General features: G+C 33.5%; 2 protein-coding genes across 2 annotated transcripts; both read right to left on the bottom strand.

Annotated features, from left to right (window-relative positions):
• Positions 1-6,572: 6,572 nt before the first annotated feature.
• On the bottom strand, positions 6,573-12,998 carry Vps26 (vacuolar protein sorting 26). Its single transcript, XM_011312491.1, has 6 exons — positions 12,223-12,998; positions 12,003-12,146; positions 10,895-11,289; positions 10,693-10,799; positions 9,333-9,544; positions 6,573-8,120 (listed from the first exon to the last, which is right to left on the bottom strand). The coding sequence occupies exons 1-6, from the start codon at positions 12,223-12,225 to the stop codon at positions 7,848-7,850; spliced, it is 1,134 nt and encodes a 377-aa protein (XP_011310793.1). The 5' UTR covers positions 12,226-12,998; the 3' UTR covers positions 6,573-7,847.
• Positions 12,999-13,477: 479 nt separating this feature from the next.
• Positions 13,478-15,796, bottom strand: LOC105271140 (tigger transposable element-derived protein 2-like). The gene is made up of 2 exons (XM_011312503.1): positions 14,380-15,796; positions 13,478-14,298 (listed from the first exon to the last, which is right to left on the bottom strand). The coding sequence occupies exons 1-2, from the start codon at positions 15,562-15,564 to the stop codon at positions 13,807-13,809; spliced, it is 1,677 nt and encodes a 558-aa protein (XP_011310805.1). The 5' UTR covers positions 15,565-15,796; the 3' UTR covers positions 13,478-13,806.
• Positions 15,797-15,805: the final 9 nt, after the last annotated feature.

A 15,805-nucleotide genomic window follows, 5' to 3' on the forward strand; every position in this document is an offset into this window, starting at 1 on the left:
GGGGGGGGGTAGTGGGTCCCGAAGTTTTAATGGTTTTGTTTTGAAAAATTCGTTTTATGAGTTACAGGCTAAAATCGGAAATGAAGAATTGGCTAGGAGCCGGATAACTCAGCTGAGAAATACCTAATTCATAATGGGAGGTCCCTCGTTCAAATCCCGGTATACGGAATGCACGGAGAAGAAAATCCAAAATAAAATTCCCAGAACCAAAAAACCGAAATGAAAAAACAGTCTCACCAAAAATTGTTGAGCATTCATAATTGTTTTATTGTTGAATCATAACGAGTCGAGAATTTTCCGTGAAATTTTACTTGTTTTTTTACTTTTTTCACTGATGAATTAGAGAAATTACTCAACTCTTCAAGTGTATTTTCATCCACGAGACCGAACGCGCATTGTGATTATAAAAATCAAGATTGAAAATTACAAAATTAAATGAGTTCTGAATTCAAATTAGCCGTCTCAGACGACTAAACTAATGAGAAATGAGTCCGACAGACTTTCGAGGTATCGATAGTCTCGAAATTTGACCTTTTTATAATAAAGAAAGAATAATAGGATTCCTACCAAACCGCCGCAGTATGTACCCTTGTATCATTTTTACTGAACATTTCTTTCTCTATATATGAAGGATTATGTACTCACATATAAACAGAATTTATACGAAATGTTTGGTGTACTGGAAGTCCGAAGGAAAATGAACTTTCATTATCTTCATTTAGTGATTATCTGCCCATCAAAATGGCGACGGTAATTCATTATTTCACGATTAATCGATTTCACGCTCCTGATATATCACCAAAGAACTAAAATAAGACTTAGAATGAAGGAAATCAGGAAGAAAAGAAAACGAATTGATAATAATGATGTAGATATGACCTTCCATCTTTCCGTCTTTTTCCATATCAAGTGCAACCTGTGAATGCTTCAAATACCGTTGGGCTACCACCAGCGTAAATGACTCCGGATTATCATCGCCATTCCCTCAGGTTCTTCGAAAATTGAATGAACCAAACGTCAGAGCGTAGATTATAATCATCCACGAGAAAATGTGCACAGGTGCGAAGGAGGTTCGCGGGACACGGGCGCGTGGGCTGTTCGCCACCGAGAGCCATGAATAAATCAACTTTTCCTTTTAACAGCATCAACACATGCTACACGATGTTATATCAAACATCGATATGGTTATATATTCGCCGATTGGTAAGATAAGAAAATTTGGCGAAAACTATTAAAGATGCTTATGTAAAAAGTCAATTAATTCACAAACTTTATTTTGATTTCCGAGAAAATAAAATTCTTTCAATGGATGATTTCATATCATACTGTTATTCCCCCGATTTAGCCAGTAGCGTTTAATGACAAATATGTGAAGGTACTTGCCAGTGTAAATGGATTATGCTGACCAAGTAATGGTGTATAAATAATCAAATGTTTAAGAAGCTGTTTGGATATGCAAAGGGCAGGCATTTGAATCCAATTGCAATTACCAATTTCAACGATATAAATAAATATAATTATACTAAAAAATTGGATAGACCGTGTTATATCGGATATCAGTATAATTATATTTGCCAGTAGGTATAAGAGAATGTAAGTTAAGAGCGACTGAAACTAGAAATTATCATTGCACTGTTGAGAATTTCTCGAAATTTCAATCTTGTCATATTAACACTTCAATGAGAGTAGATTTTTAAGTTAAATTGTATTTTTCAATTAAATGCACTTCAATTTTTAATAAATTGAGAATTGAAAGAAATTATTGCCGAATTCTCCAGATTTCCATTTCCTTTTGCAGCATTCAACATCCGAGAATCAGTCGAATATTCAAGTAATCAATTAATTATTCAATGAAGATACTTGAACTTTCCAATAAGTAATAGTAAAAAGAATGTACATCTAAACCCCGCAAAAATGAAAATACTCACAATTCTGTGATATTGGGACCACTTATTAATTACGGACTTTATTGAAGACTTTGCCGAAGGACAAGGCCAATAAAGCTCTCACTGGATATTGCATGACATCAAAATGCCACTCGTCTCTTACTGATTACCATCGAAAGACCGTTCGGAATGCTTACTGCGAAATAATAAAACCCAATAAAATTTTCCGATTAATATATCATCGATAGAAGCGGTGACATTGCGCCAGCCATTACGAATTACGAATTAATGGTACAAACAAAAGTTGCATACTGATGGGAACGAACCGAAACTGGAAAGACTAATCCTCGCGAAAAGACCGAAAAAATTGCTAATTGTAAATTCCCGTGCTAAGGTAACGGTCGCTTACACGGACTGGTTAGCTACCAACGTGTGTGGTCCCTCGGTTGCAGGGACAAGCACGTGTCGGCAATACAGCCTATCTTTTTATCCCATTTCACTGGTCCCCTTTTTCGCGCTAAATTCCCAAATTCCCATATCCGCGCAAAACATCATTCATAGTAAGAATTATTCTCGAGTTTCGTCGAACCTATCAGATCGACTCATCCTCCAATAGCATGACACGATCATTGCAGATTTCACGCGATGAACGATTTCAAAAGATTTCACACGATTCCAAATTTTTTATTTTGAATTTCAATTATCAGTGTTGACGTTCTGTTTGAAATAATACCAGGCAAGAATTAAATTTTATATTTATCACTCTATATTTGTATAATAATATTGCTAATTTTTTTAGCCTTTCCTGAATTTATAATTTTGTAAACTTTTGACTTTTTAAATGACTTTTGTCATTTGAAAATCAAAATTAAGCTTTAGATTTTTATTTAAAATCTGTCTACATATTTTAAGTATTTTGACCTGTCCTCGTCCTATTTTGATATTTTTTCCGATGGTTTCAAAATTGTTGACAAGACTATAATAGACTGATGACAGAAATCATTTAAATTGTAAAAGTGAATTCCATAGACACCGACCAATAAACCTTTTTGTTGTCGATGGGAAATTTTAAACATAATGATAACAAATACTCTTTAACATATAGTTTGTAGGAATGTCGAACGGAATGTATAAAAACTGCAGAAGTTTGCTGGACAATATTTTTAATCTGTTATGATTTCGGGTTCTATAGCCTCAATCAGTCATTCAAAAATAAATTGGAAATATATCTACTCTATAATAGCCTCATGGAGTAATCAGGAATTTGTGGCTATAAACTATCCGTACAATGAGAGCTTTCATTACTCTAGTGTTCATCATCGCCAACATTCTCAGAAATATATAATCAAAATTGCAACATTCTCCACGGAAATTTAGAATATTACGTAATTATTTTAATAATCATTGTGAACTCTTCCAACGTGCAAAATAATAAATGTTGATGATTAAAGGTTGATGATTCGTTCTGAGACAGAACAAAAGATGACATGCAGTGATTTTTAGATAATTATTTCCTTATAAAACTATACAGATAAAAAATTATGTTGCATGTAAAATATATTGTTTTTATTTGCAAATTTATTTTCGAAAATTTTAACGGACTGGGACAAAAGTTATTCCATAAATCTCGTTGCCTTTTGGCACCGCAACAGTACCACAAAAATATCACTTGGATTCCACCTACGCGTTTTCGTTGAACGAAACGAAAATTCATAGTTTACGGGATTAAAGCCGGTAACGCACAAGTTATATTGCTCGAAAATATTTTTAATCTATTATGATTTGGAATTCTATAGCCTGAATTCAGTAGGTATAAAAATAATCATTTCAACGACGTATATTTAATGATTGACTTTTACGAAAGGGCAAAAAAGATCGCAGGGAGAGAAGAAAGAGAAGAGATTTGAAGAGTATTCGATCGCAAGGAATTTTGAAGAATCAGGAATCACCCGGGTAAGAAATTTCTCTAACCGCACAGCAGCGAGTAGAAATCCTCAGATTGACGAATTAATATTTCACTATCAAATCAATAATGAACGTCATAATCAAACAAACACGTGTTAACTGATCCCCCAAAATTCGCAATCAAAACGCAAAATCAAAGGATGAATAGACATCTGTTGAGCAGGAGCAGTACTCAATACAACTTTTATTGACTGAGTCAACTCAAAGATATTTTTATAAATAAAATAAACAAAGTTTCCAATATCGAAACTGCGTTCAAAGGCATTAACTTCCTAACCGAATTGAAACAAAGACTTCAATCTAAAGTTCTCTAAATTCATTTGACGTTTTGCGCTAATTCGAAAGATCTGCAGCAGTCTGACATGTTGACAGCAACAACAATTGTATTGTTATCTACTGAAAAGTATTAAACACGCAGAGAAAGTTTTCCGGATGATGAAGAGAAAATAATACACATCTCATTAATCATTGATTATGAGATGAGCAAAAAATAAAAGGGTGTGCTTAGGACAATCCACGACTCTGATCTTTTAACGTGTAGAATTGTAATGGAGATGATTGTTGGCACTCACCTAGGGTTAATACTCCATACAGGATGGTTGGAAAATCACCGAGGATAAGACACTGATTTCATAAACACCATAATAGTCATAACACTTGAAATTTTCGCTTGTGTCACAAATTAACGTTCTACACCGCGGCCATATTGCCGACAAGCATGGCCTGGTCTCAACTGTTCCTGCGCATGCGTTGGTCTACATATCGGCAATCGTTAAAAAAGATATTTACAAATATAAAATGGTACATCTCACCTAGGTATCAGCCACTTTTCCTGCTGGAGAATTTTTTGGAAAAGCTCATTGTAGGTACCAGTACGGCTTCCATTCTTTTTTACATCCGACAATGCGCATTGCACGCACTGCATTCAAATTTCCCGCCTGGAATATGAACATGTGGTGATCATATTGACCAATGAGAGGTCGGTCTTTTCCCGCCAGAAAATCGAGCTGAATTCTAACAGAATTCAGATTTCTGATAGAAAATGTCAATTTTTTGTGAAACGTGACTCATTTTTGCATTAAAAACGTTTCACAACCTTATATAATCAAAATTGATGTTTTTTCCATTTTTGGGGAAATTATGGATGAGATTAATGAGAAAAAATATAACGTTTTTGCATTTTGTCATTGTTTAATGGCTCATGCAGTTCTGTGATGATGAGATCATTTTCATGTGTTTTCTCTATATTTTTGTGATTTTTTCTGAAAGTTAAGCAAAAACGCAGAATGTTCGCATCACCTAAAAACATCGTGAGTGATTAAGCAATGGCAAAACGTAAAAACGTTATTTTTTTTACGTCAATCCCAGAGTAAATTTATCAGGAAAATGAACAACGGTCAATTTTGGTTATACATTAATATGTCCAAAACTTAAAAAAAAGAAACAATAATGGAATGAATGCCAATTTGTAATTTTCCATCTACATTGAAGTAAAAATATCACTTTTTATCTCTATCTTGAAGAAAAATACAGGAAGTGCGGTAATTAGAGATGTTTTTATTGGAATTGTGGTTTTATTAATTCAGTAGCAATTACGACTGTCCAATGTCTTTCTTTCTTCTCAAAATAACAATCTAATATGATAAGCAGCGTGTTGAGAATTATTTAATTATTTCAGATTGAATATCAAATTGATGATAAATCGATTAGCAAAAATATCGTTGAAGTACTTTAAATCAAAATTTTAAGACTATTCAATGATGTACATAATTAGTGGCGTTTTTTTTTGCATTTCTAACGTTTTTTTGTCTTTAGAGAATTCTGCTTGAGAATCAATCAATGGACTAATTGCTAAATTCATAATTTAGCTATTTATTTTCACTTTAACGTAGAAAAAAATTAAAAATGAAGAGCCGAACTGTTTTCAATGGATATTCGTTTTACCTCAGCATCCCCTACATTTTTCTCATAAGACGTTTTAAATCCTTATGTTTCAAAATTTATTTTTGGAAAAACTGAAACAGCAATTAATAAAGCCAAACATGTTAATGGCTTTAGACTTTAATGGCTTTCCGGCAATTCCTTGTATTTTTCATTCATCTTCTAATTATATAATTATATAGGAGTTATTTTTAATTAGAAAATGTGCTCGCGCATTGGATGGTAGAATGAAAATATTTGTAGAAGTATTAGTTAAGGGATGATGTGGCAAATTATCGATCGTTGTAAATGATGGAAATTTATTGGGGATGGATGATCAAGAAGAGGATTTTCGTTCGACAATAAAACAATTATTATAAATCGTCAAGCGCGTATATATTTTAAATTCAATTATTAAGACACTAAAATATACAACAAAGTGCATATCGCATAGAATATATATATATACGTATAATATGTGTGTATATGTATATACAATATTTGACATGTAAAATAACAAACCGCATTGAATTATCATTCAATTCTTTTCCACTATCATTCACGCCATGAGACACGTCACCCAATCCATGATAAATACTACGATGATTATAATAAGAAACTGAATATAATTAATAATAATATAATAAAATTCTATAGTTGCTTGTCGTTACGTAAATTGTATTTTTTTTCATTCATTATTTTCCAAGGAATTGATGACGATATGAAACAAAAAATGAAAAATCAATTGAAAATATTTCATAATTGAATTGAAAAACAATAATAATTCCCCCGTACTTTCTACATTTTTCTTTTTTCCCTACCTAAAGTTATTTCGTCCAACTCAATGACGGTAATACTCATTTTCTATGAAATTCCTCACTTTCGATGGAAAAGTGAAAATAATATTAATGAATATGAAATCACCGAGTTGGCGAATGAATATATTAATAATGGATGATGCACATGTGCTTCTTTTTTCAATGTTTTTGATAGCTGAGTTATTTGGAAACTCTCGTATATGCCATGACTCCCTTTGGTGGGCACAGATATTCTCATGAATTTAAATGTTGTTAATGTGTTAATTTCACAAAATTACATTTTTCATGAGCATTCTAACCAGATGTAAATCATTTGAGATCAATGAACTTGAAAATTTTGAACGCTCTGGATTTTAAAGTTGTTTAACGAAGTAGCACTTTAAAAAAAAAAAAAATTGAGAGGTACAAAACTCGTTCACATCGAAATTTTGTCATTATCAGATTTCAATCAAGATATGTTATAAAAACTTGTTTCAATGTGAAATTAACTAATTTGTAATTACTATTTCACTAGAGTTATCACTTACAAGATAATTTCGAAAAAAAACCTGTAATTTCAAGAGATTCCACATTTTTCCTACTCGAATAACCGAAATCATCAAAGAATTAACTTCAATTTGTCTATTAGTTTATTCCAAATTTTATCGAAATGACCAATGATGATAACAGATGGATATTCGTATAAAGGGACAAAGTTCAATTGTCTCACCAAATGGCACTGCACGTTACGATGACAAGTGAGCATTAGAAAATAGACACCATGTACACTGTATTTATCCGAATGCAAAGCTCAATGCATACTCATTGTTCACTGGTGTTTTCTCTACCATTTCCTCTTATTATTTATTTATTTTCTCGCTTTCGATTTCCTTCGTTCTAATACATTGTGAAATATGCTTTTGATACGGGTAATTACTGTATATATATCTGTATATATATACATATGTACATTATTTATTAAGTTACAAAACAATATAATTTTCAAATGGTCGTCAACCGCTTCAAGTATCCGACACATCTACACCGACAATGATTTCTCTTTTCTCTCCTTTTCTTGTTGACGCCAAAATATCTGTCAATGAAATGATATTGCCCACCATTTTCATGAATGAATTAATTATGTTCTCAATTACATAATGATTATGGCATTAGTATTTACAGGATTCAATTATTTTTCATCTTTTCATATTCGAATTTAGCTTTTATCTTCACTATTATTTCAATCAAGGGTGAGGCTTCAGGTGAGTTTTCGTCGGACTCATTGACGTTCAGAGTTGACCTCTTCCTTTTCACCCTCACCGTCACCTTCCTCGCGTGTCATTCCCTCGATGGGAGCTGGGGTGTCGTCAGTTGTTGGATTCTCTCGATCTTCAGAATCTTCTGAATGATTACTTGGAGGAAGGGATGGCGGGCCATTTACAGCTGCACCCTGGGGAAAGCCGGTCTCAGCGGAAACCAGATGAGAGGGCAGATGAGGTGATGCTGTCTGTGATCTTCTGCTCTTTTCACCTTTCCTCCATAACGTTATTTCCTGGGGGGAGTGTCACAGAATTAAAAAAAACTTACCCAGCACAAGATAATGCTGACAGAAATTGATAAGCAATAGATTCATTTCGTGTATACTACACGGATAGAAATATTCAATAAAAATTACATGTCTTTTCCGTAATTCCGGAACGAAATGTGGTTGTAGGAAATTTTATGGAACTGTCATATAATTTTAATCTCAAGTCACGGAATTTTTGTGCAGCGTTTCGTAATTTTTATCTGAATTATCAGTGAAAAATTACAATACCGTCACTTAAATTTTCCGAGTCGATTCTGTAATCGATAAGCGAATTGAAAGTTCTGTAATTTTTACTAAATATTTATCTCCGTGTAGTTGGACGCGCCAGCTATTTTGCATGTAATTGAATATAATCAGTTTTTTAATGTAATCACTTTTTTCCTCTTCGCTATTTTAGAGTACATACTCGGTGAGATTGTGCATGAAAATGAAATACATCAATATTTGCGAAGATAACAGAAGTTATTATGAATTTTATTTAAACGGAATTACTATTTTTCGAAACTTGGCAAGTGAAAGTTGAGACATTATTCGTCGATAAAAATTCACACGGCATTTTAAAGAGCCGTTTTTTTCGTTAAGAGCTTTAAAATTGTATAAAATATACTCCCATAAATTACATCGAATGTTACGATAATTAATATTCCTGTTCATGTGCTTTAGAAATACCGAGAAATTGACTAAAAATTGAAATTTGCATAAAACAGGATAATCACATTTTTACGTTAAAAACGCGATAATCGGATAAAAAATGGTGAGACTTACATGAATCACGTATTTTTTTAGCTTATCTAATGGGCTTTCAATAAATTATTCCAATACGAACAAAAACGGGAAATTATCCCACAAAACGAAGAAAAACGAAGCGTTACAGTGACGGATCCTTTATTCATGGATAATTGTTTCTTTCCTAATAACTTATAAATATACTACTAAAAGAAAATTATTGGCAGAATCAAACCAAGACAAAATGTAAAATCTCCACCATTATACCATTAATGCTTGAGATTTTTACACAGTCATTCTCTTTCCATAATCATTTCTCCTGACGAAATAATATTACTCCTCTCTAGTATTACATAAACGAGGACAATTACTCTGGTAAAACTCACAGTTACCTCGACTATAGCTCAATAAAATAGAAAAAATGAAAAATAGATGATAAAATTGGCTTACTTGTTGTTTGAAATAACGACGATCCTCTTCATCCATCAACACGAGATTCAAATAATATCTGACGCTGAACTTTTTATTGATGTCTCGCATCGTCGGTGCAAGATCATAACCAGCTAAAAAAACTCTTATTGGAATTGATTCACCTCTGACTGGTGCACCATCCATAATCTCATACTTCGCTATTGTCTCGTTCTCAGTAAACGTGTGTGGAGCTGTAAATATGTATTCTTTGCATAGAGGGTTATGAAACTATTGGTAATTGATAGTAAACGGAAACTGTTTTCAACATAACCATTAGTCCAATGAAGGCATGCGCTGTCAATCATTAATTTTTTTGTTATTCTTCTATCTGAGCAATACTATTCTGGTTTACGAGATGTGAAGGACAAAATTTGAATATGTACTAAAGAAAAATGAGACAAAATTCTCAATCCAACAGAGAATTAAAAATTTTGAAAATACGGTAGATAAAACACTGATTTAAAAAGGTCTTTTCAAATAAAAGAATATATTTTTACATTTTTTCACGTTTTTTTACTGCATTTTAACTATAGCACAGTAGCTACTATGTAAAACTTTTATGATAAATACAGGAGTCCATCAAATTTCCCCTTGACGAAGTAATTAAAGTCTGAGAGATGTTACATCTATGAATTTTACATGGACCTGGCACCTGATCAACACAATTTTCATAATACCTTCACATTCACACGATGCCATTTATCAGCATCATGCACATCCAATTATTAGTTTATTGGAATTAAAAGCAGTAGACTTTCAAAATCGTCAGTCGTCTTTCCAGTTTTTTTATCGTATATTCATATTTTTGGAGGATCTCTGGTTTTTGTAAAGCCGAATAGTAATGTTCAGATTTAAGAAAGAAACGAAAATGAGAAAACTACTCAGATCTAATTAGAAAGATAATGCCGCGGAGTCTTGAATGTTTTTTTCGATATCAATCGTCGAAATTTATAAGAATTGGTGAAATCATTCAATTTGATATATCAACATTTACAAAATGATAACATAATTCATACAATAAGGGGTTTTCAATCAAGTCATCGAGATATGTGAGTTTTCGAAGAAAGATATCCTCATATTTTTTTCTAAAATAATTGCTTTTCAAATTAAAATCAACGTGGATGAAAATTAAAAATCTAATTTTTCACTGCTTATAACTTGACTACTTAGTTATTTACAGAAAAAAATAAAAAGATGTACTTCATTGAAACAAGTAATGATGAAAAAAAATAAATATCCCTCGATACAAAAATATAAAAGAAAATTCTCGTTGACTTGGAAAAATTTTCCACCCATTTCTTTATTTGAGGTAGTTATAAATTATTTTAATTTATCTTACCAGACCCTGTTGTTTCTCGCTTTATAATAGCGATTTCCATATGTTTAATCTTTATTCGGACTAGAAGAAAGTAAATTTTTCCCACAATAACATCTTTCAGATGATACCTGAAAAATAATTATTCCTTCAGCTTTCTGTATCTTTTATATGAATTAGGGGAGCAAAAATTATTGAATTTTTGGAGAAATCTCGACACACTCACTTGCTCTTGTTATATTCAAACTCAATATGTAAACAATCTTCAATGCCAACTTCCATTTTAATAGGATTATTCATATCTGGATAAGAACTCAGTGTGTGAACCACAAGCTCCACCTCTTTAACCAAATCGCTCAATCTCCTAACAATAGTGACCCTCAGGAAATATCTCAGGCGAACATTTGAACCCGTGTAACTCTCGAAAGGTTTCTCGACATTAGCAAATTCAAATGTGTATTCAGTGTTATGAGTTAATTCCCCGGGTCTCGCTAATTCCTTCACGAGACTAGTGAACTCATGATGATTTCCACGATCGTAGTAGAGTTCAATCTGGCCAATAAACTCGACCTTCACACCCTGATGCTCCAGTTTTCCTGCTTTCCGCAGGCTTACAATTACCTATTGATTTTCAATGAACATGTCATCATAAATTCATATTCACGAAACCCATTCATCATTCACGTCGATCAGGAGAATAATTTTAATGTCAATACTAAATTTTTCACTAAAGTGCAAATTTATTTTCGAAAAATGACTTTTGAGAAAATTCATTAATCTCGCACATTTGTTTTCAAATGAATTAGTTCCACTATAAGTCAATTAAAAGACTGGTTTTTTTTCAATGAGTATTGGCTGGCAAAACGTTATCTTAAACGTCATCGGTGAAGAACGTCAAAATTTTTTTAGGTTTCAAAGGAAATTGATATTTGATAGAATATTGTGGTGACTAAAACGTTAGCTGATAAAAAGAGAATTGAAAAAACTGATTGTCTAGGTCTAGACTCTAGACCTCACTGACCTAACAAAGTTCTTTTCTCAAAAGTTTTTGCTGTTTCTGTTGCTTAATTCAGTTAAAAAATGAAAATTAATTGTTTTATACAATATTGCTTGATACCATCCATAGAAAATCAACGTATATCATTTCATTATTGCGTTCCAGAACTACTTTCAGCCATTCCTACAGTGAAACCTAGCGTTTAAAAATAGGAAATGATATCTCTGAAATTCGTTTCCTACTTTCGAACATTGTATTCTGAACATAAACGTTATAAAGGAGTGATCCTATCAAATTCATGCATTAAAGTGAAAAATTATAATGTAATAAACATTACTTTTCCAGAAACAGTTTCGCCATCGTAATATAACAAATGTCGCTCCTTCTTGCCATCTTCAGTCTTAATTTCTGCAGTTTTCCTCGTATCAGCTCCGGTCAGAATGATCTCCAATCCAGCAGATTGACCGAACCCGAAAAAACTCTTTAGAATCAAGTAATGATGATAATCAAATTAATCCCATTATATCACTCTCTAGAATTCCCAAATAATATCTTACCATTTTTCCTCTAGTATAAAAAATCCAAAAAATTCAGTAAAAGATCTCAGCACTTGGAGGACGCCCGGTTAATTAAAAATCGACGATTAAAAAAAAAGTTACAATCACTATTGGCAAAAACTGAAATGCATTCTTAAAACTTTGATCATTGACAATTTGAAAGGTTTCTCGGTTTTTTAAATTGATCTAAAAGATGAATTATTGGAAAGAAGTTTGGTTAGATGACTGCTATCGGGGTTACTTGAACTTGCTCCGAAAAGTCACAAGTTTGCTAAATATGGCGGAACACTGTTTCCCCCCACACCGATAATTTGCCATTCGCTGTCAAAATTATGTGAATGTGTTGGGTATTCTCCAGTTACGATAACCACATGTAATTCCTGATTTAGCATACGCCAACTGGCTGCAATAATTATGTACGTGTAATCCTCTTAATGGCAATGTCACTGTGATAGTACCTCGAGATATATCATTCCATGACGCACAACAATTTATAAGTCATTATTTTCTTATTTTCCATTGAACTCCATTTAATTGATTTGGAGTTAATTGGTCGCACTGGGTGTTGGATAAAAATCGTTCTATCAACGGTTGAAAATTTTAATATTTCAGTGATCTAGAATTCTACATCCATTGCACTGCAACTGTCCTTTCATGATCAAACGAAACACTCCGGAGGATAATATTGTAGGTTTGGGTGAAGGCAATGTACTATGAACTACACAGGGTGTTGATAGGTTCAAAATTTATCTGGCAGGTGGCAGTTTTCAAATTTTCCAATTTGTATTCAAAGTGATAGATGCCATAAAACGTGTATCATCTGCTCCACACCTAAACAGTTTTTATGATGTTATAGAACCCTTTACTCATTGATTAAATTACTCATCAATAAAATCCCACCCTTCATATAAAGTTGAAACTCACTAACTGTCCAGGTTTCCAGGCCTTATACTCAATTCTTGGAAGGACAGTTAACAAGCACCCTTTCTCCGATTCCGTGAGAGGGGAGAGAGGGAGAAAGCTGAAGACCAAAAGAGATGCACTGTGCATGTGGGAGAAGCCCCAATAGACGAGGGCGTGATGATATTTAAATTTCTACTAGCATATAAATCACTAAAATTTAATAGATTCGAAGATCAAATAAATCAAACGGAAGTTACTAAAAATATAAAATTTCTGCTTATTCGAAAAAAAAATGGAAATCAAAGTTCAAGGTGAAAATTATCGTAAATGAATCTTTGTTTAAATAAATAGTTGAAGTTTTTGAGTGCCGCAAATCGATGCGTTAAATATTGCATTCTTCGCAAAAATGTTTGAAAATACTTTTATAATTCAATAACTTACAGAAGTTCATCAAAGTTAGGGTTTTCATAACAATGTGTTGATCATAAATAATAATTTCACCTGACATTTCACAATTATTTTCCGTCGTTCCATTCAGAAATGAATTATACATTATACATTATACTTTATGCCTTCGTTATAAATGTCTTTCATTGCATAATTAACCACGGTAAATTATCAAGGTGAGTCACATATAATCAACACAAAAAATTATCAATATACTTAATAGTCTTTTCATAATTAATCATCTTCACATATTACATCATCATCATCGGCATTACTTCTTAAAACTTGGGTTTTCATTATTTGTTTAATTCGATATAAGTCCTGTAAGTCTCCTAGTGAGTAATGGGCATCTTTCTCACAGAACTTGATGACTTTATCGAAACATTCTAGAGCTTTGTATAACTCTGTGACAGTTGTACTGCTCTCAACAGTCACGTCGTGGTCATTTTCTTTACGAAATTCGCTTGTTTCTTTAGGTCTTCCAGTGGTTTCTTCATCAATAATCTGCAGAATTTCCTCATCGGTCAAGCATTCATCGTTTTGTAGAAGTGGATTGCAATTCATCCACTGCTGTACTTCATCTAACTCGATACCTACATGATTTTCGTGATTCTGGAGAAGTCGATGAAATTCCTTGGACAATTTCCTATGCTCATTTATCAGTAAACTCGGTTCAGATGGTGTTAAGCAGGCAGAGGATAAGATTTCCACAATATTTGGCCATAGCTGAAACATCAATAATCAATATTGAAGAGAAATACCATAATGAATGGTAATATAATTTTACAATGAATTTCATTTTCTTACTTTCTTCCATCTGTTAATGATTGTTGACGGAGTAATTGTAGACCAAGCCTCATCAAGCCAAAAAAGGACCTCTCGCGTCGTCAGAGATTTTAGAGCTTCAAGAACAGTATCTCCCTTCTTCAATTTTTCCACCATAAAAGTCATTAGTTTGACCTTATACAGGGTTTTGATATCATGTAGGCAACCTTGGTCTATCGGTTGAATCAATGTAGTGAGGTTGGGTGGTAAGAATTCCACGCGAAATTCATTGACACGCAATCCATTAGGGTATGCTGAACAATTGTCCATAAATAAAATGGCCTTTCTTCGCAAGTTCTGGGAATCTAAAAATTTTTCCACCTTAGGTACGAACTCTTCCTGGAACCACTCCTCAAACAAGAATGTGTTCATCCAAGCGCTCTGATGATTTCTATAAAATACTGGAAGAGATTTTACATCTTTATAGGCACGAAGTTTTGCATTATTTCCAACGACCATGAGGGGCAATTTGAGTGTACCAGATGCATTACAGCAGGCCATTACTGTGAGGTTCTCATTTTTTACAGTAGATTCCTGAGATGTAGTAACAGTAGAAGAATTCAACGTTATCCGTGGTACATGACGATAATTCAGCCGCATCTCACTGCAGTTGAACACCTGCTCAGGCGTCAATTTCTCATCCTTAATCATTTGTGCAAGCTTTTCTTTATACGCCCCATCATCAGCCTCATCTGCCGCCAATTGTTCTCCAAAGAGCAAACCCTTTTTCACCCCATGCCGCAGTTTCCATCTCGCCAACCACCCCGGACTCGCTTTAAATCGTAGATCGCTGTCACCTTGCGATGATTGCCACAAATACCTTGCTTGTGCTTGTACTGTTGTACCTGTGATAGGAACACCTGCAGCCCTTTGCTGCTTGAACCAAATCCAAGTGGCCCAATCTATCATCGGATATTCTGGGAGTCTCATTCTCTTAGTACCAATCCGAAAACCGCCCTCGTGATCTGCTGTCCACTTCCTTATTTCTGTTTCATTAGCTACCCACCGTCTTACGGTTTTTCTATGAACTCCCAAGTCTTTGGCAACGCTTCTTAGATCCTCCCCACGGTTAATCTTTTCTACAGCTTTCAATTTTATATCCAAATCCCACAACTTCAGCGGGCGTTTTAGTTTTGCAGAACTATCCATTTTTTTAGTCTGACTCATCACAATAGAAGATACATATTCTCCTTCAAAATTTTGATTGACATATGTGAACGCAACAGAGTAAACAATAATGGCAATATGTAAACTTACAACCAGTTAATATTACTGCGCTAATGGCTCGTGCCTATGAGAGAGAACGAAAAATATTAGTGTCTAAGGTATGATACAAGCAGGTATTGTCAAGCCAAAAAAAGGGGACAAGTTCTCTCAGGCGGCACAAGACAGCGCGGCGGTCACTATC

Source organism: Fopius arisanus, unplaced genomic scaffold, assembly GCF_000806365.1.
Source record: "Fopius arisanus strain USDA-PBARC FA_bdor unplaced genomic scaffold, ASM80636v1 scaffold00004, whole genome shotgun sequence".
Taxonomy (NCBI): domain Eukaryota; kingdom Metazoa; phylum Arthropoda; class Insecta; order Hymenoptera; family Braconidae; genus Fopius; species Fopius arisanus.

Coding starts and splice junctions, on each gene's coding strand:
- Vps26 (XM_011312491.1), bottom strand. Junction 11,290..12,002: donor GCGAAACTGTTTCTGGAAAA/GTAATGTTTATT, acceptor GAAAATCAATAG/GTAATTGTAAGCCTGCGGAA. Junction 10,800..10,894: donor TTTGAATATAACAAGAGCAA/GTGAGTGTGTCG, acceptor ATTATTTTTCAG/GTATCATCTGAAAGATGTTA.
- LOC105271140 (XM_011312503.1), bottom strand. CDS start 15,564: ATGAGTCAGACTAAAAAAATGGATAGTTCTGCAAAACTAAAACGCCCG. Junction 14,299..14,379: donor TCATTAACAGATGGAAGAAA/GTAAGAAAATGA, acceptor TTGATGTTTCAG/CTATGGCCAAATATTGTGGA.